At 42.5% G+C, this 21515-nt stretch overlaps 1 protein-coding gene across 2 annotated transcripts in view; it reads left to right on the plus strand.

The window, feature by feature from the left end:
- SLC24A2 (solute carrier family 24 member 2) overlaps positions 1 to 19784 on the plus strand; it is a 247885-nt gene extending 228101 nt beyond the window's left edge. For both annotated transcript variants that reach the window (XM_032392464.1, XM_032392465.1), the window contains 3 exons: positions 2726 to 2815; positions 9720 to 9886; positions 14855 to 19784. In XM_032392464.1, coding sequence (XP_032248355.1) covers positions 2726 to 2815; positions 9720 to 9886; positions 14855 to 15104 — 507 coding nt within the window. In that variant the 3' untranslated portion in view covers positions 15105 to 19784. The remainder of the gene's footprint in view (positions 1 to 2725; positions 2816 to 9719; positions 9887 to 14854) is intronic.
- The last annotated feature ends 1731 nt before the right edge of the window (positions 19785 to 21515 follow it).

The following is a 21515-nucleotide window of genomic DNA, read 5'->3' on the forward strand; positions in this document are numbered from 1 at the left end:
TAGGTTTGAATTTCAGGTCTAGTTCAAGATTTGGGTATAGAGTAGGTACCCAGCCTTTACCTAACCCTAGTTTATGATGAAGACCTGGAAACTCACAAAAAAAAAAAAAAACCTATCTTTAATTCCTTTTCACTGAGCCCCTAATATAACACTAGATACACATAGATGTCCATTAATTACTAGTTGACCTCTTGATCAAGAATCAAAGCATCGGGGCGCCTGGGTGGCTCAGTCATTAAGCGTCTGCCTTCGGCTCAGGTCATGATCCCAGGGTCCTGGGATCGAGCCCCGCATCGGGCTCCCTGCTCCGCGGGAAGCCTGCTTCTCCCTCTCCCACTCCCCCTGCTTGTGTTCCCTCTCTCACTGTGTCTCTCTCTGTCAAATAAATAAATAAAATCTTTAAAAAAAAAAAAAAAAGAATCACAAGCATCACTGAGAGAGGTTTTCATTAGCATGTTGATGTGAATTTAGTTCCTTTACATCCTTAGTCTGCTTCCTTAGTTTCTACCTTCTGACTAGGAATGTTCCATGGTTCAGGGATGATGTTCTTCAGATGAGAAATATGTTCAAATAATTTGATTCTGACTTGTCACATTACATCAATGTACAGACATGCGAAGCCATAATAAATAAAATATTAATTATATATTTAATAAATGATCTAAGCTGTAAAATGAGCAATCTATGAAGTGAGGACTCTCCCAAGATCTCCAGTACATACACTGTACTATAAAGTATAGAGATGGTACTCCATTCCTTCACAGGATGCTCAGAATCACAGCCTGGTGGCTGCTCCAATCTCATGTGGGGCCCCACATCACAGGAAAGACCTTTTCCTTCCCTGCTACAGAGCCTGGCTACAGGAGATGAAACGCTCATCCCACTTAGGATCCTGAAACAGTGACTTGTGACCAGAGGGAAAGAATGGGGACTCCAATCAGCTAAATGCCATGTCTGGGGAAACTTGCCTTCTTAGTGTTGGCAATTCCAAGACTTGGGGAATCTGGTCTCCAAAATCCAGCTGAATCCTTAGCTTTAAAGGAATTCGCCCTCAGAAGTGAATGTCTCAACGTCCACTTTGAAAAACTGATTACTTTTTTTTTTTCATAACTCACTAAAGTGCTCAGGCCCCCAGGAGGGGCCTGAGTCTTTAGCCAAAATATTTTCTTCCTTTTCCCTGTGGCCTGATGTCTCCCCCCATTTAATCAAGCCCATGGGTCTTGCAGACACTGCGGCTAACAAATAGCCCAAAAAAGGGCAGCACTCGTTAAGTGAAAGAAATGGTTATTGTGAAATATAACAGAATGGTATGAGTGATAATAAAAGCATATATTGAAAACTCAAAATTAGTAAAGAGAACATACACCTGGTTTGGCGCGATAGAGACTATGTTTGTTATTATTATAGATATTCAAAAGATTACTAGGTACAAGTTTATCTTTTCCTCTTAATGAAGATCTCAAAAGCCATGACAAAAAGCATTCTGTGTGACTGCCCAAGGTCAGCTCTTTAGACAACTGAGATAGCTTTCATCCAAGTCAACTCCAGGATTCACTTCTCTGGACAAAATTGGATGGCATTATCAAAGCAAAAAATGAGATTGTTTCTCATAGTGGAAAGCTTTGAAATAAAAAGTGTTTGGCAGTAATAGGTGAAAAAGGCTGAGGGCATTCTGCTATCTGAGCATGTTTTAAAAGGGCCCCAATTTTGCAAAAAAAAAAAAAGCTATCAACAAAACACCGCTACAATCCCATGCAAGCCTGGTCTCCCTGCAGTGGGGGCAGGTAAGAAACACTGCATTTGAAGTGTCTGATTTTGGCTAATGTTTGAAAGAAACTAAATGTGTTCACACTGAACGCTGAATAATGTATAGAATTGGTGAATCATTACATTGCATCGTATACCTGAAACTAATATAACACTGTATGTTCATTATAATTGAATTTTAAAAAATAAAGTGCTCACACTGTAAGCCTGAGATTGCACAAAGGCCAGTGCTCAAAGCAGAAATGGACATAATACAGTCAGGGTGCAGAACAGGAGAGAAAACCATCCCAAGATCATCTACTCTGCCACCTCTGTGGAGAGCAGTGCACCAGGCCTTTGTCTGCTCTAACTCTACAACCGTGGTTCAAATGTCCTGGAGGGCGGCTGTCCTCAGGAATCTATAGAAACTATGGTGATGGCTTCTTCTATGTGGCTTTTCCCAGTAATTTGTGGGGCAGTAAGATGAACCTATTTTGGAACCTATTGATCCTTCTTGTTAAAAGCAATTAATCATCTAGGTTTTCTGGCCAATGGACTGCTAGGATACATGGGGTGAAGCAATAGAAACTGATTCTGATGAACTTGAGCAGAAGGGAACAGGAGACAGAGGAAGGCTATGGGGTGATCAAGAGATTGAGGGCAAGACTGAGAGACAAGGCCATGGGAAGGACAGGGACAGGGGGCATCTGAGCAGCCAACAGCAGGAACAGACATTCTCTTCAAGAGACTTCCATCTCAGGAACTAGCTTGGTGATGATTTGGCTCCAACCAACATTCCCAAGAGAGAATCTTCCTGGCCCAGCTTGACTGAGGGTAGGCAGGGCCTTTTGATTGCTGAGCCTACAAAGATGGAAGGCAATGGGGGAGGAGTAGCAGTATTGGTGGATTTAGCTTTGGTCTCTCAGGTCCACCTCATGGATGGCACTGATGCTCTCACCTCTTCCTGGTTCTCTTTCAGTCATCAAGAAAGTTTTTTCCCATCACGTTCTTCGGCTCCATCACCTGGATCGCTGTATTCTCTTACTTGATGGTCTGGTGGGCACACCAGGTAAGACCTTGAGAGGAACGCCCATCTGCCTGGTTCTGCTCGTGGTTGCCAGAGGGTTCATTGATGTGTTTGCTTTGGGAAAGAGTCAGAATAGTGTTATGTCCAACAAGACAAGGTACGTATTCCAGGACTAAAGGATTTTACCCCACTGAACTTCCCCATGCTCCTGACCTTTTCTTGTGGCGGGGAGTCAAATCAGCATAACCCTGGACATCCGTGTGGAGAAGGTCACCCCAACTCTTCTTGCCCTCTGTAGCCTGAATCCAGGCCTAGCCCAGTCTAGGAGGAATGTCAAGGTTTTGCCCAACTCCATGACACTTACTTCCTCTTGGGCAGCCACTCACCTCACGCTCTCACCAGCCTTTCAAATTGGCTCTAGGAAGAGACCTGGAGACAAAATAGTTTCTTCCTTGAACCGCAGTTTGCTATAATGATGATGTATTTTGCTGTTACCACTTTTTTTTTAATTAAACTTGTAATTTTAAGATAAATGTACATTCATATGCAGTTCTTAGAAATAATACAAAGATAACCCTTTTACTGTTTACCCACATTACTCCAACACTTTTAACTCAGTGCCAGTCCTAGTGGCCATCACAAGAATAAACTCTCAGGAGTTGTTTGTTGTAACACATGGATGAAAGAATGAAATGCAAACATTTCACATTCTCAGAGATAATGGTCGTAACCATTATTGATTGAATAGGTACCAGATGCTGGATAATTCACATCACTTCATCCTCATGATCTTGAGAGTTAGTTACCCTCTGCATAGGCACAAATCCCATGAAGGAGGCGCTATTATTATTCATACTTACAGATAAAGGAGTTAGGCTTAGAGATAATAATAAAATTGCTCAGGATCATATAGGTTTAAATAACAGAACTGAGACTGTAACCCAGGGCTCTGAAACTCCAGAACCCATGTTTTTATCCTCCATTATAAACTACACAAATTTCAAACTTCCCACTTGTATTCTTTGTTTAATATAATCCTAAAATATACATCATATACATCTGAAAAAGCACTTCAGGATATATATATATGTGTGTATGTATATATATATATTTGTATTTATATATTTATATTATGTATATATTTATATATATATACACGTCCTAAAGCTCAATAATAGAAAGGCAAGGGGCACCAGACTCATTCAGTGGGCAGAGCACACGACTCTTCATCTCAAGGTCATGAGTTCAAGCCCCACGTTGGGTGTGAAGCCTACTCAAAAAGAAAAATAAATAATAGAAAGGCAAGCATCTATGGGCATCCTAATGTATAAGATGGATAAAAGATATGAATAGATATTTCACCAAAGATAGGCAAATGGATAATACCCCCAAGAAAAGATGCTCAGCATCATTATTCACTAGAGAAATGCAAATCACCACCATGATGAGATACCACTTGGCTCTCATTTAGGATGGATATAATCAAAAAGACAGGCAATAACAAGTGTTGGAGAGGATGTATAGAAATTGGAACGTTTATATATTGATGGTAAGAATATAAAATAATGCAGCCACTTTAGAAAACAGTTTGGCAGTCCACAAAATGTTAAGCATAGAGTTATTACCATATGACCCAGTGATTCCACTACATGTATACCCAGGAGAAATGAAAACGTCCACACAAAAACTTATACACACATGTTCACAGCAGCATTATTCATAATTGCCAAAAAGTGGAAACAACCCAAATGTCCATCAGCTGTTGAATAGACACACAAAATGTGGTCTATCCATACAATAGAATACTATTCCACAATAAAAAGGACCAAAGTATTGGTACATGCTACATGTGAATGAACCTTTAAAATATTATTCTAAATGAAAAAGACAGTCACAAAAGATCATATTTGGAATGATTCCAATGATATGAAATGTGAAAAATAGGGAGACAGAAAGTTAATGGTTGCCTAGGGTTGGGGAGGTTGAAGGGAATGGGGAGGGACTGCTAATGGGTACAGGGTTTTTTTCCTGGGATGATGAAAAAGCTCTAAATTTAAATTATGGTGATAGCTCTATAAATCTATAAATATGCTAAAATATTGAATTATATATACAGTTTAAGTAAGTGAGTTTTGCGGTACGTGAATTGTATCTTGAGAGAGAGTTGTTTAAAAATAAACATAAGGGGCGCCTGGGTGGCTCAGTTGGCTAAGTGTCCAACTCTTGATTTCAGCTCGGTCTCGCGGTTGTGAGATGGAGCCCCATGTCAGGCTCTGCACTGGGTGTGGGGCCTGCTTCAGATTCTCTTCTCCCTCTGCTCCTCCCCCCACCCACTCGCATACACGTACTCTCTCTCTCTCTAAAGAAATAAAATAAAATAAACATGAGATACTACTTCACAACCACTAGGATGCCTATATTCAAAACTCCAGACACGTTGATAAGGATGTGGAGAAACAGGACTGCATGCATTTACCTAAACTCACAGAACTATACACTTTTTTAAAGGGTGAGTTTTACTGAATGTAAAATTGTACTTTGCTGTATGTAAATTACACCTTAATTTTTTTTAAAGAAAAAGAACATATAACATCATTGAAAAAAATCCACTGGAAATGTCAGCTAGTATACCCAGTATTATTCCTATAAGATACTTTATATTATTCCTATCCTAGTTATTTTATGATGTTTGACTTCAGATTATTCTTCCTGGATATTTCCAAAAAATTGTTGACCCCCTGAAGAAGTTCTGCTTGCCCCAAAGTCATGATTTTCCACATTCATTGAAAGTCATTTGCTACCAATACCGCCCAGAAATAATTGCAGAAGATGAGCTGCTTCTCAGTCTCCAGATTGCCAGGCTAGAAGGACTGTTTGCCATTTATAACATGTGATGGTTTTTCTTAATAATTGTTTTTATTCTTAAAAAAATAATTATTATTATTTTTATTCTTTCATGTCCTGATAAAGAAAAAAAATGGTGGGGTTTTTTTTCCTCACTTGTTTTCTAGGTATCTCTCTTTAGCCATTCTAGAAAACATCATCCTATAGACTTCCATCTTTTCTGTCCTTTTTAATGATTATCTTAATTCCATACTCTTGCTTCCTTTTCATTCTCTTGTAGAAAAATGCAAACACAATGCCTAGAACAATAATAATTGCCAAAAAGCCCAGGAATATAAAGTACATAAAGAGAAACCTTACTTTCTAGTAATGAATGAAAAGCTTCCCCTTCTTTTCTCCCATAGAAATGCTCTTCTCTTTTAAGACATTCAGACAGCTGATCAAAATAGCAGATTCTGTTCTAAGAAGTCTAGCTCTAATTCTGTTGCTTGTACTTTTGAGCTATAAAAGCCAGAAAGATAACAAATGCACCATTTAGTGCTCAACTGTTTTGTTATTTGTCAATGCTATTTAATATCATTATTTAGCTACTGTTCGGCCAAAAATAAATGCCCTTTCCATAAAATGCTTTATGCAAACTTTCCTTTAGTTTTTGTTACCTTTTATTGTTTTTGCATCATGAAAATAGTAAATTCCTTGGGCGATGAGAACATATGGTTAAAATCCATCCTGCATCAAATAGGAGACGTTAATTCTAAGAGTCAGATACAACCTTGTGTCTTATTTCGCCAATATGACATTTTTGCAGTTCCTCCTTAAACTAAGGCAAGGAACCACAGCCCGAGATATTCGGAGCAGCACTGGATTTGGATTCTGAGTCACCCCACCATCTACTTCCATTAGAAAACAAAGGCATTCCCCCCAAGAGACGGCTGATGTCCTTTCTAACTTCTCTCATGCTGCCAATTTGATCAGTGCTGTCCCATCCCTGTGCCTGTCATCTTGCCTCTAACTCACGGAAAGCCAAATGCAGTGAAGTGGTCTTAAAATGAGCTTAGGAAGGGGCACCTGAGTGGCTCAGTCGGTTAAGTGTCTGCCTTCGGCTCAGGTCATGATCCCAGGGTCCTGGGATCGAGCCCCGCATCGGGCTCCCTGCTCGGTGGGGAGCCTGCTTCTCCCTCTCCCTCTGCCTGCCACTCTGACTATCTGTGCGCTCTCTCTATCTCTCTGTCAAATAAATAAATAAAATCTTTTAAAAAATTAAAAAAAATTTTAAAAAAATGAGCTTAGGAAGACTAGTTCTCAATTAGCGAAAGTGTTTCTAGGAGCCGCACAGATTCATCAGGAGTTGGATGTACAATAAAAAGTCTTCATTATCCTGGTGATCTCCCACATCAGAGACTGACGCCTATTCACCAGCTTCGGTCTCCGCTGCCAGAGCCCAGTGGCTGCAGTCTGATAAGCTGGAGAGAGAAAGGAGTAGGGTCTGAGTTAGCATAGCTGATATTTATTGAATATTTATACCTGACACCGTGCTATTTGCTCTGTCTCATCATCACATATAATCGTCACAACAGCTCTAAGGGTGGATATTATTATCTCCATTCTACAGATGAGGAAAACTGAGGCTCGGGGATGTTGGCTACCACATACTGGGAACAGCAGGTGCAGATTGGCACCCAGGTCTCCCTGTATCCAAGCCGTCCCTCTTAACCACACCACCAAACCACCCTTCTTCAATTTCTGCTTTTTTTCTGCCTATAAAGCCATTCGAACTCTAAATATAAGTGTTGTTTTAAAGTAGTCACTGCTGTAGAACTCCCTCGAAGAATCAGCCTATTTATTGGGGATAACAAGCATTCAGTCAGCATCTTCAGAGTCTCTGAAAATGTTTCATTCCAAATCTTACCCAAAAAAATAGGTCATCAAGGAGAGTTCTATTCAAATAGGGCACTCCTGTGCAGCACCCTTATTTCATTTTTTCTAGGAGAATCAGTGGAAAACGTGCTAGTAAAATCACCTAAGTATGTAGATTGACTGATTTATTCAGCAAATAGGTATTGAGAGTCTACCAAATACCGGGCTATATTCTGTGTATTAGGGAGACCATAGTGATCAGAACAGTGATTCTGCTCACATGGACTTTCTTTCTTTCTTTTTTTTTTTTTTTTAAGATTTCATTTATTTGAGAGAAAGAGAGTAAGCAAGAGAGCAGGAGGGGGGATGGGCGGAGGGGGGAGGGAGAAGGAGAAGCAGACTCTTCACTGAGCAGGGAGCCCAACACAGGGCTGGATCCCAGGACCCTAGGATCATGACCTGAGCCGAAGTCAGATGCTTAACCGACTGAGCCCCCCACGCTCCCCCATAGACTTCCTTTCTGATGGGGAACAGTGAATCTTTGCTCCATGAGGACAGGATAAACTAGTTCAGCTAGCCAGGCTCTAGAGCAGACATGACCATCAAAACAAAAATAGCTCCCAACTATGATTTTAAGTTACTGGAAACCAAACTATTACTTATAAATCACAAAAGGTATTTAAAAACGAGTTTATTGGGGCACCTGGGTGGCTCAGTCAGTTGGGCCGCTGCCTTCGGCTCAGGTCACGATCCCAGGGTCCTGGGATCGAGCCCCATGTCCGGCTCCCTGCTCAGTGGAGAGCCTGCTTCTCCCTCTCCCTCTGCCTGCCACTCTGCCTACTTGTGCTATCTCTCTGTCAAATAAATAAATATTTTTTAAAATAAATAAATAAAATGAAATAAATAAAAATGAGTTTATTCTATTCCCTAAAAACCCTTATTCTTACATGCTACTCTGGCCCTTTGAATTTTTTTTCAAAAATGATGAATGTCTTCGAGTAGGCTGTTGAAAACCAAATTGAAAGCATTATCTTAAAAGTTTTCAGAACTGCAGTTTGCCAGCTCCAGAAAATACATAAAGCTTTTAAAAGTCCCAAGAAGACTCTTAAAAAAGTTGCTCAAGAGAATGGAGAAGCCTCCATCTGAGGCTAGACCAACTGTCCAAAATAGACTCCATCAGTGTTAAAAGGCAAAGACCAAAATAAAACATAATAACCATCCCCCATTGCTTTTCACTAATGTGCTTTTTGCAAAGGATTTTTCCACAAATGATCTTCTTAGTCCTCCCGGCCACCTTGTAAAGTAGGTATTATCATCCCCACTATAAGGATAAGAAAGCAAGGATCAAAGACAGTACATGATCGGTTAACTTAACAATAGGTCAAGTTCTTAATAAATGCCAGAGCCGGCCTTGGACTTGTGATTCCCTAATTGCTGGTTTCTCCACAGCTGCCTTGCTGATTTACAGTCATATATTACCAAACCCCAAAACACCCCAAATCAAGTTTCCAATGGAAACAGTAGTCTAAAAGTGTTTAAGAGTGGGTTACAGACACTAGGAGATGTCAAAGAAAAAATGGGAACACTGGGTGTCCGTCCTTAACGTTCAGTTGTTAATCCAAAGGCAGATCTGCGACAGGATTTGGTACCATTGCCGGGCACTGGCCCCCGGAGCCAATGGCCAGTAGGCTCTTAGAACCCCTTCTTCTGCCTCCCTTGCTCAGTCTTAACAGACATCATATAGAGACGGCATTCAAGCCCCCTGTAGCTCTTTGCTGAAATTATCTGTTTAATCCTCATGTGAACATTCCTGATCTCTTGGGTCTGAATATGGTTAGCGTACGAACCCCTCTATGGCACTGATTGTGGCTTACTCTTCTTTATCATCTCAGCCTTCCGCATAGTGGAGGGATTATTTTAAAGGGAGTTGGGGGGCACCTGGGTGGCACAGTCGGTTAAGCATCTGACTCTTGGTTTCTTTCAGCTCAGGTCATGTTCTCAGGGCCCTGATCTCAGGGTCGTGAGATCGAGCCCCATGTCGGACTCCATGCTCAGCGGGGAGTCTGCTTAAGATTCTCTCTCCCTCTCCCTGCCCTTCCCACTTAGGCATGCGCTCTCACTTTCTCTCTCTCTCAAATAAATACATAAATCTTTTTTCAAAGAAAGAGAGTTACATGGAAATGTTTGTGGGTTTGTTGGTTTTGTGACTTCAGAAACTCTTATGTGTCCCTGTCATTCCTTTTAGGTTGGAGAGACAATTGGCATTAGTGAAGAGATTATGGGTCTGACCATCTTGGCTGCTGGGACCTCCATCCCTGATCTTATCACCAGTGTCATAGTGGCCCGGAAAGGGCTTGGGGACATGGCTGTGTCCAGCTCCGTTGGAAGCAACATTTTTGACATCACTGTAGGGTGAGTAGAGATAGTTCTGTGAAGGTGCACGCACCAGCTCTATCACTGTCTTTGTCTTCTGAGAGGCTGTGAAGACACGACCAGGATCTCTGAGCCCAAAATTAACCAATACCAATAAACAATAGAAAGTAAACACTGGGAGTACCATTCAAGTTCACTGACTCCATTTTTCATTTTCAGAGAACTTAATGAAAAATAAGCTACCCCTAGGTAGGCAGAAACACACACCTGCATACAGAGTGGCTCCTGTAGGAAATACGTTAAGAATTTTGCTTATATGATGGCATTGGCTGCAAGTTAAGAATATTCAGTATTCAGGTATGATGGAGATGCTGTAGTTTTCCTGTATTTTTTTTTCCATATTCTAATTCTAATTAAAGTCCCCACCAGCCTCGGGTGAGATTTTGGATCATAAAACAGATTGGAACAAACATAGGCCCAGCAAAAATATCCCATCTCCTTCCTTGGAAAAGGCTGGTAGGTTTGGCATTATCCATTTATGTATGCTGGTAAAGATATTCTAGGTTTTTTGAAAGTCAGAAGACAAGATCTATTCTTACAGTTAAGCAAACTGGAGTTCTCAATATGAATAATCTCTAAAGTGGATCAGACTGGGGTGGGATGCTATTATTTCTGTCATTGCATTTAACTTGTCAGAAGTAAAAGTGTCTGATAAATAACCCTGAATGAGAACCCCTGAGAAAGTAAGACATGGGATGTGATCCTATGTTCCCAGAACTGAGCTCTTGACACTTGAATTTAGAAACTCACTAAAATGGATCGACTTTCACATTGAACATCCTGAATATTAGTCTCTCTTATACCTTTGCATTACCTATGTTTTCTCATTCAGTGTCTACTTTGTGTACTATATGTACATTTTTATCCATTTAAGCCACACGATGATCCTATGACATATGTATTATGATCCCCACTTTTCAGGTAAGGAAACAGAAGGGCACAGAGTTCACAAAACTAGTAAGTGAGATAGCTGGGATTTGGACAGAGTCTGTGTTCTCCACCACAACACTCTGCATAAAACCCTGCCCTGAGCTCCCACCGTCTTAACCATCTTTGAATTCCAAAGGTTCCCTCTCCTGCCATATTTCCTTCCTTCACAGGCCCCCTCACTCAAGATTCCTCCCTGCTTGTCTGTCTGGAAAACTCCAACTTACCCTACCAATGTCAAATCCCAGCTTCCCTGATGCCCTTGGGCCTGACTGGGGATTCTTGTTCCTGGGTCCTCTCTGCAGATCATACTCTTGTCATGGTCATATTTATCAGTCTGCCCACTAGACTGTGAACTGCTCAAGAGCAGCTCCCCAAAGCCTCATACAATGCCTAATGCATGGTGGTGCCTTGACAAATGTTTGCAGACTGAATGAATGAATGTATGAATGAATGCCTTAAAGGGTACCTGTTTTAAAGGAAGGGTGTCTCCAGCAGAAACAGTATTTCTCAGTTGCACTGCCTACACATTTAGAGTAGTTTTTGTGGTCAATCTCCTGTAAAAAGGAAAATAAAATGTGCTATAGTATAAAGAGAGAAAATCCTACAAGTTGAGGAAAATTATAAGACCTACTTGTCATGTTTTTGAAAAATAAATATTCTAGGGAATTGCAAGATGCTTTTTGTTCACTGTTCTTAAATTATATATATAGTCACAGGTTAAATGAAAGTGTAAAGAAAAATAACCTCTAACCCTACTACCCAAAAGCAACATTTAATTTTTATATGTTCTCTTCCAAATATTTCACAAAGTTTTCTTCGTGAATATTCAGTTTTGTCCTTTCGGAGGGCTTTTATTTTTCCATTTTAAAGCCATTTATGCCTGGTACAATGTAGACATCTATTAGTTAGTAAATCAACTATTTTTCTGAGTTTCTTTTAGTTCTCATAATTAACAGTTTATCACCTCAAAATATTTCATCCTGTTGCTTTTCAGTTGAGCCACAATTTGTTTTTTTACTTTTTCCAATTTTTGGCAGTTATGGGTACTTTGATGAAGACCTTTATGCAGAAAACCTCATCTTTTAATTATTTTTATTAGGATAAATTCCTTCAAGACTTATTAAAGATTATGAGCATTTTAATGGCTTTTGATGTATACTTTTCAAAAAGAGTTTATACCAGTTGATGAACTTGTTAGCAATATATTGAGTATAAAAGCTATTTCATAGTCTTGCTGGCTTTTTCCTTTTGCTTATAATATTAATACATACTCATGGTAAAAGATTTAGAAAATACATATAAAGCATAAATAAAAATCAATGATAATCTGCCACCCTGTTTTAGTTCATATGGTTTATATTATTGAAATTACATTCCTATTTTTATGTTCATCCTTCATTTCAACTACAGAATTACATCATGAGTATTTGCCTATATCATTATAAGCTTATGATTTTTAATGGCTACATAACATTACCTCGACTTAGTATTTTGCTACTTAACTAGTTTTTTCTTATTAGAGATTAAGGTATCCCCAATTTTTCTCTACTCAAAGTAATACTGAAATGATCATTTTTCTGAATAAAGTTATATTTGCAAGTATTATATATATATCAAATATATATTTTTATTTATTTATTTATTTGAGAGAGAGAGAAAGAGAGTGAGTGAGCGTGGGCAGGGGAGAGGCAGAGGAAGAGGGGGAGAGAGAGAGGCAATCCCAAGCAGGCTCCACATACAGAGCGGAGCCAGACCTGGGGCTCGACCTCACAACCCTGAGATCATGACCCCAGCTGAAATCAAGAGTCAGACACTTATTCGGCTGAGCCACCCAGGCACCTCAACATTTCAGATATTTCTTATGTTGATCCCTGACAATAGAATTGATAGATCTAAAGGCGTGAAAAAATGTAATTTTTCCTACAAAGGGTTTTTACCTATTTCTTGTGCCATCAAGCACAGTTTTCCCAGAATTCGATGTGTGTGTGGGCACATGTACATCTAGCTTAATAGGAGTACAATGGTTTCGGGCTTTTTCTTCCTAAGAGATGGGAAGTACGGAAGAAGAGCTCCCCAGGACAAGACCCTAGTGGAGGTTTTCATGTTTGTACCATCTCCTCTCAAGCACTCCACCCCAACAGACACACACACACACACACACACACACACACACACATACACACACACACACACACTCCCTCTTTTCCTGACTTTCCATTACTGATGGCAGGATGCCAGGGCTGCCCTCTCCTGCTGAGAGCTGGAATTGCACCTCGTGCCCTGAGCTGGCCTGTGGAACCCCTCCCCTCCTGACAGGGTGCAGGAAGCCAGCACTTCCCAGGCAGGCTCTAGTGAGCAAAACAGCTGTATTGATTGCCATGAGGCAATTGCATCAATCACTCCAGCTTGGCCCAGGTTAAATATGTACCCAGATGGGGCCTGCATGTGCCAAGCCCTGGGTATTCAAAGATTCTTAACTCATGGGCTCTGCCTTCACCTGCTCCCTCCAGCAGAGGAGACCAGATGTGTAAACTCACTACCCCCTTGACCTCATTATTTCTCTCAAACTATTTGCTTTTCCTTTGGAAAATTTTGTGCTTCAAAAGAGCACCTCTTCTTCCATTTCTCCGAGGTCAGGCCAGAACTGAATCTCCCTTAGCCAAAGGCTAAGACCCTGCAGAAGCCTCATCCAGCTGGGCGGCTGGGTCCATGTTTCCCCAGCCAGCGTTCCATCATTAGGCTCAGTGGACAGAACTGCATCTCACCCAGCCACTTGGAGATGGCACAGGCCACGTGGGTCACGTGTTGTTGGCCATTTTCCTCTCGCTCAGAGTCCTAACTCACTCCCAGGATGCACCTGACCGTGAGCTTTTCCAATGTCTTCCAGGGTCGCCACTCTGGATAGAAAACAAAAGATGTTACCAGATTTTTTTAAGTCAAATTCAAAGGGTGAGAACAGGTATAAAAATACATAATAAGGTTTTTAAAAATCACATCACAAATGTAAGATACTGTCTTCCTCAAATTTTTCAGGGAGACCAATTTTTAGTCAAAAAGTTGTCCCATCTTTTCCAAAATAAATCTCAGTCAGCTATATTGTATCATGTATCATTTATTTTCACTGGCTGGTAGATTGTTAATTAAGTCATTGCTATTCCTTGTCTCCATTCCTAAAAATAATGTTGCTGTTTTCACCACTGATTTCTATGCCTTTTCTCCATTTGTCTGCTCCTTCTCCTATCCTGTACAAATCTTCCAGTTCACCTTTTTAGGGTAAGACAGAAACACACAATTATTTCAAATCACATTCAGAAATCACCTGCACTGGTCATACTAGTCTTTTGGAGTGAGAGGGTGGCTCAGCCAGATAAGCCTCTGACTCTTGGTTTTGGCTCAAGTCATGATCTCAGGGTCGTGGGATCAAGCCCCATGCTGGGCTCCAAGCTGGAGATTCCCTCTTCCTCTCTCTCCCACTCTGCCCCTTCCCCCACTTATGCTCTCTCTCTATCTTTCTCTAAAAATAAATAAATAGAGGCACCTGGGTGGCACAGTGGGTTAAGCATGGGACTCTTGGTTTCGGCTCAGGTCGTGATCTCAAAGTCATGAGATCGAGCCCCGTGGAGGGCTCCTCACTCAATGCATACATAGTCTGCTTAAGACTCTCTCGCTCCCTCTCCCTCTGCCCCACCACCCCCACTCACTGTCTCTCTAAAATAAATCAAACTTCAAATAAATAAAAAAAATTTAAAATTTAAAAATGAATAAATAAAATCACCTGCAGTGGTCACAGCTTTGATCTTACTCAACCATAGAACAAATTCCCTCTTCTCCTTAATTCAGTCGGAAAATAGGTAAAGGTTTTTGAAGTTCACCTGACTTCCTTATGTGATTTCCTGGGCCGACCTCACGCAAGTCCTAGTGAACCAGACACCCTCCTCAGATTATAGATTCCAAGAAGCTGACATTATGCCATACGCCTTCTTCAGCATGTCTGACTGCCCCGTCTATCCCTCACAGGCTCCCACTGCCCTGGCTCCTGTACACCATCATTCACAGGTTCCACCCAGTGGCTGTCAGCAGCAATGGCCTCTTCTGTGCCATCGTCCTCCTCTTCATCATGCTGCTCTTCGTCATTCTCTCTATTGCCCTCTGCAAATGGCGGATGAACAAAGTGCTGGGCTTCATCATGTTCGGCCTCTACTTTGTGTTCCTGGTGATCAGTGTCCTCCTAGAAGACAGAATTCTTGTGTGCCCCGTCTCCATCTAGTAGGAAAAGCCATAGCTTGAACTAACAGCATGGATGGCCCCTCCCCGCCCTGGGTTCTAGGCTCCTTGACCACTCCAGAAGAGGCAGCTAGCACACAGCCATGGGCATTTCAAAGTGTCCCTCCTTGGCGGATTTGAGGATGGATGGATTTACACTGGGCCCACTCATTTCACAAGCTGCTGCCAACCTTGCCTACTGAAACCACTTCATGCAAGAGACCATGCAAGAACCATCCATTTGGGGCTTCTCTCCATTCACCACTGACAGGTACTCCTCGCTGGTCGGAGGTACATTCATTGTAATGATGCAAACAATGACAGAGGCTCTCTCTATGTATACATACAAAATATACAAATTATAAATAGATGCACATGAACACACCCTGCCTGTTCCTGTATTATACCTCTCCTTTCATACCTATAGAGTAATACATACCTGTATACAAAAACAAAGAAAGAAAAATTTTATATATATATATATATATAAAATCATCACACACACACACATATATATATATATAAATACAAATGCATCTTTTCAGGGATAGCTCTAGTATATTTATAGCACCTATTTGAAGAGGGGCATCACCCTTCAGTCTGAGCTTTACCTCTTAAGTGCAAGAGGTAAACTAATAGAATCATTGCTGTGACCTTCAGCCTACCTTCGACTTATTGGGATCCTGCCTGGTAAGGTGGGTATTTTAGAGAAATATGTTGCAGGAAGGAGGGCTTGGTGGAGAGGGTCTGTAGGGACCCTAAGCTGAGACCTCCAAAACATTCCCACCAGCCAAACAGTGAAGACTATCTGCCCAACCCCACTGGGGCACACTGACCAAACCCCACGGGGTTATGTGGGACAGACAGAGGTAAAACCCAGACTGGGTGGATATTGCTTTGGGGGGCAGGGAAGAAGTGACCAGGGTTGGGATTTTTTGAAATTTTTTTATATATTGCCCCAGCATGCAAGTAGAAAATATAACTGCAAACCAAATTAGTGCTCTTCTAGGACAACGAGACTATAGAAACTGAACCTATATTGTTCTAATGCATGTCCCATTATCATCCCAAAAAGGGGGGCAAGTCTAGCTGTGATTGTCATTTAGGCGTATTTTGATGCTAAGGGCTCACATATAATCAAAATGCCTGCCAAGAGAGCCTGCAATATGTAATAAGAAATATCATCCAGTAGAGGGGCTCAGTGGAACTTGCCACCTAATGGGAATATAAGGGCGTAGTTCTTTAAAGCATCTTCCAGTGTGGTTCATAAAGGGCTTCAGTGCCTATAGAAATCATTATTCCACCAATAGAACTAAACTGATTCTGATCAATACTGCTTGTATTGAGGCAGCTTAGAGATGTTTGGAAAGGCATTTCTACACTCAGCGCACCCGGGAAGGTTTCTGAGTCCTCCTCAGGTGGTGCCAGGACCAGGATTTGGTTAAAGCCTGTGCAAAATCTGTGTCTCTCCTTCCATCAGGACCCCATGTGGGACTCTTTCGAGCGTTGAGTCCGCTGAAGACTTCTTCACGCTTGCCCCAAGCCAGTCACTCCAAGGTTTTGACCTCCTGATTTTGCTCCGCATTCATGTGACATTTTCATTTCATTCATTCCCCCAAATTCTGCTTGACACCTTGTATGATTTCTCAGGTCTATGTCCATAGAAAATAAAACCATGGGGCCGGGTGGGGGGGGGGTTGGAGAAGACAAACTAAATTGATGAAAAAAAAATAGAGTTTTTCATTCACCCAAGTCACGCTTTCCTTCCAGTCAGTTGCAAAAGTAAAGAGAAGATGGCCCATTATTCTGCACCCATCTTCCATCCAAGGCGGCACACGCCACCTATGGGGAACTGTACGAGATGTCGCCAGTCTATTCTATCCCTGATGCCTCCTGTGATTGGGTTGTGGGCACGTACCTCCTAACGTGGGGAGACAGGAGGCGCAACTCACAATTAAATAGAGAGGAAGGGAGACCCGACAGCCCCAGATCAAGCCCAGTATTCCTTCCCGAAAACCCCAGCTCCGTCCACAGAGCATGGCAGTACCAGGCAGTGCGCATCACCCGCCAGCAGACGGCGCTCCTGAGTGGAGGCTCCCTGGGAGAACAAGAAAGCAAGATGGCCGCCCCGCAGGAGGCGGGCCTTCGAGTCTCTCCCGCTTTGCAAAGTCGGGTGGTCGCTTGTGTGAGAAAAGCGCGCATCTTCAGCAAGGGCAGGGTGTTGTATTGAGGCAAGAATCTGTGCTACTTCCTTAGAGGGAAAGAGAATGGGTAAGTGAACTTTTGGTCAAAACCTCGGGTGGTTTTCCCCGCGCTTTACTCAAAGGGGAGCAAGCTGGGTTACTGCGTGCGTATGTGTTATTGGCTGGTCTGTTACTTGAAGGAAGGTTTGAACAGGTGACTTTAACGCAGCTGCAGATAAACTACGTGAAACCAAAAAGGCTGCGGGAGGCCCACGGTAGCCGGTCTTGTCCCAGCACGTGCTGACGCCTCCCCGCCCCCGCACTCCGTCCCAGTCCTTCCCGGCTCACAGCGGAGAGCCAGCCCAGCGGCCACGGAGCATTTTACGTGCCTTAGAAGCTCCGCGTCACACGAAATGCTGTGCTTGTTAATGAAAAGTTGCACTTGAGGAGACAGGATTTAGGAGCCCATTCCCGCCGCTGTGAGGAGCACTGAGCACGATGTCCAAGAGCCGTGTTCGCGGCTGGCTGGTATGCACGCCCCTTCCCCTGCCACTGCTGTCCTCGGGATGTGTCTGGGAGGTCACGCGTTGGGCTAGGCCAAGTCCAGAGAGCAGTGTACGGAATGCAACAGTGGATCTTGAAAAGCATTCAAATCATTAACATAACTGTAAGAAAGAACTTTCCTGAGCAGGTCATCTCTAGCGCTTTCCCTGCATGCCTGTGTATCTACATATATAAATATATCCTTATACCGGGTCTATAGGTACACCCGCTTACATCATCACCCTTCGACCTGTCACCTTCAGGATTCAAAAGCAGGGCACATCAAGTCTGCCATAAGGAGGGAAAAGAAAAGTCACGCACACCACCAGCCCAAGGGAACATCTCTTCCTGACCTCGTAAGGTTTGTTCTGGGCACATGTACGTACAAACCTACACAGCAGGCCCCCATCCTATGTACTTTCCCACACCAAGAGGGGAGTTACAGCCTATGGAAATGGCCAGCCATAGCCCCAGGGCTGACGTGCAGGCAAAGAACGCACAACAGAAAAGCTTAGACCGCAGATATTCTTTGCTTTCTTGTAGCAGGGTGTATAAATATCAAAAATTCTAGAACCACCTTCTTGCTTCTCAATGTAAAACAAACAAGCCGTGCCCAGATGGTTCCAGTCAGCCACGGCAAACCAAGCAGGTCTTGCTTGCCGTCACCTCCCCTGTCGCCCTGGGCAGCCTCCGCACAGGAGAGCAACCTGGCTCAAACCAAGAATGCCCGAACAGAACCTTCTAAATTGCATCCGGAAATGCCTTTGCTGGGTCCAGCTGCCTTCTGAACCCGACTAGTGCCTGAAGCATTGAAGCTGGAGATGAGATGGATGGCACCTATGCATTCTCCCAGGACCTAAGCTGAGGCCAGCAGTGACCGATCAGGAAGCCACAGTACATGTGCACAGACCTGTTTATCAATTTGGCAGATGCGGCAGAATATCCTAAAGCCTTGCCCAGAAGATTATAAAAAGAGGCAGGCACTGATTCATAGGGAAAATGCTTTGTAAGGCTTCTAACAGGTGCCACCTGACGGGCCATTATAATTTATTTTCTAGGAAAGACATGAATCAGGTGGTTTGGAGGCCTTTCAGCAAAACACAGCTGCTTCACTGATGAGACATTTGATAATATTAATGTACATCCCTTCCTGGGCAGGGAGAAAGTTGGCACACTCCCCACCGACGCTCACAGCTCTTAAACTCCTCCGTAACAGGGAGATGGGCAATGAGCCGTAAAGGGAAGCTCCCCCCACCCCAGACCACCTTAACAGAAAGCTGACCAAGCAAATGACAACAGCTAGAGATGCTGGCCAGAGACTCAGTTGAGGAAGAGGGGACTTCTGCTCAGTGCTCGGCTGAGATTGCTGGGTTGGAATATGTGACAGGAGTCTGATGACCTATCTGAATACAAGCATTTCGGGAAACGTCAGTATGCTTCCTTCCCTGCACCTGCCCACACACACACACACACACACACACACAAGATTACGAGGATGCCATGCTTCCTTGCACCCGGACAGATTGTTACTCCAGTGATTAAGTGGCCGTATTAGAAGTGGCAGCTCTATTCCAGAAAAAATAAAGGGAAACTGTCCTCAGGGTGATTTCTGGGGAAATCAGCAGTCTCCTGAAGGCTTGATATAGAAGCTAATGCTCATTCTTGCTAAGCCAGATCTCACATAACCACCTGGCTTAATATTTTTAAAAAGACACATCCTCAACTCCTAAACCTCCCTCAGCAATATTTTCTTTAATTAGTAAGTAAGGGCTTTGCCATTAAAAGAGAATTAGTGGGGGAAAAATGAAGCATAAGGAAAAGGAAGAAAGGAAAAATGTATTTACTTTTACAGCGATTGCCAAGAAAACAAGTGTCACACTGATATATATCCCCACGTAGTTTAAAATAATTACAAATGTCAGGCTTTTTCAACCAATTATAAGAACCTGCATAGTCCCAGATAAAAGTATCTTCCCTTCTCTAGAAGGCCTTGGGACGGAAAGGTCATATGCCCCTGCCCCACTATTTCAGCTTAGCTCGTTGCCTCTCTCTTTGTGTATCTTTAATTTCACAGTCTTTAAACTATGTAACAAACAAGAAAAGCAATAAAGGACATGCTCACCACTCTGTTACTTATCATTACAACATTGCAATGTTTTGGTTTGGGTTTTTTGGGTTTTGTTTTTTTCACTTCAGTGGGAGCTTTGAAACTGCACGGGTTATGGTATGTGATCGCCGGGAGAATTCAAGCATCTGTAGGAAGCAGGGGTGCACTTGTGTTTGGTATGGAAGTAATGCATCTTTCCACCCAGACGCCTTCCTCCAAACAATGTCTGTGCTGCCATTTTCCATGCCTTCTGCACCCCCCGGGGTGCCAGCCTTGCTCAGAACCACCTGAATTCCACAGTGGTCTTTCATCTGACTGGTGAAAGTGTCCTTTAAAAACAGCAAGAGAGAGCTAAAAATGATAAAATGAATCCACAAGTCAGCCAGTTTTTTTAGAGACAAAAATGACCCTGTACTTACAGCTGGAGAGACATCTCTGTTCAAATTAGCGTACAGGGGAAACTGCATAGAACACTAAATTAAGCCAGAGCACTTTCACTAAATGATTGATTGACAGACTGGAAAACCTTAAAGAATTAAAAACAAAACAACAACAACAACAACAAAACAACAGATAACTACCTGTCTGGAAGAGTGCCATGGAATCTGCATTGAGTTTGCCAAAGGTTTAATTCTGTTAAGACAGTTCGTCCAACCTATCACCCTCATCAAAAGGACAGTTCTTTTGTAGGAGACGGGTCCTGGCGTAGGTGTTCCTGGCGGAAGCAGGTTTCATCAACTATTAACATTAACAACCAGAAGGTTAACCCTAGCCCAACAAGTTGATGACTCCACCTATGTCTCTTTGGGGGACAAAAAAGAACTGAGTCTGGACACTCTTCACAGGTACCCCTGACACACTTGGGAGCTGCCACTATGTGACCCTTTATCTGTTTTCATCAAAAGTGTCTTTAGAGTTTTATTTCAGAATCCTTTTTTCCTCACCCTCTTGATTTTTATAGTTCTTCTCTACTCACCCTTTTTAAATGCTTTAGGTTGCTCCTGGATTATAGAACCTTATGACTAATCATGACACAAGTTGGTTCTCAACAGGGCTAACTTACCGTCGCAAACCTAATGCTTTGCTCTCTTATTCTGCACCCCTCTGTTGCTCTTACTTTTAGAAAGTCACATTTCATTGCTAATTCACATTCATCTTCTGTTCCCTATCACTTTGCTATCTCTTCTCCAAGACACTGAGCTGAAGCTGGTGTGTTTCTCAGCCTGCCCCAGTGCATTTGGTTAGCCATTTTTCCTACTATGAGCCACTCTCCACTTGGCCTTTTTGAGTCTCAGTCTGTTTATTTCTAATGCCATTTCCAGTTTTCAAGTCCAGGTTGGACTCAGCGCTCACTCCCCATCGAGATTCTTCCCACCAGTCCCCGGTTTGCTTGCACTTGGCAAGTCCAATGAGCATTTTCTGCACCCCCTCATTAATGTGAATATTCAAAAATGCTGGGGCCCCGCCCCCAATAATTTCTGTTTCGTGCCATTGGCGATTTCTTAGGGGAAAAAATCCCTCCTGATTGCTCCTACAGTGCGAACAGAATTCACAACCCTAAGAGAGTAGTCACAGAAATACC

Source organism: Phoca vitulina, unplaced genomic scaffold (genome assembly GCF_004348235.1).
Source record: "Phoca vitulina isolate PV1807 unplaced genomic scaffold, GSC_HSeal_1.0 scaffold67, whole genome shotgun sequence".
NCBI classification, from domain to species: domain Eukaryota; kingdom Metazoa; phylum Chordata; class Mammalia; order Carnivora; family Phocidae; genus Phoca; species Phoca vitulina.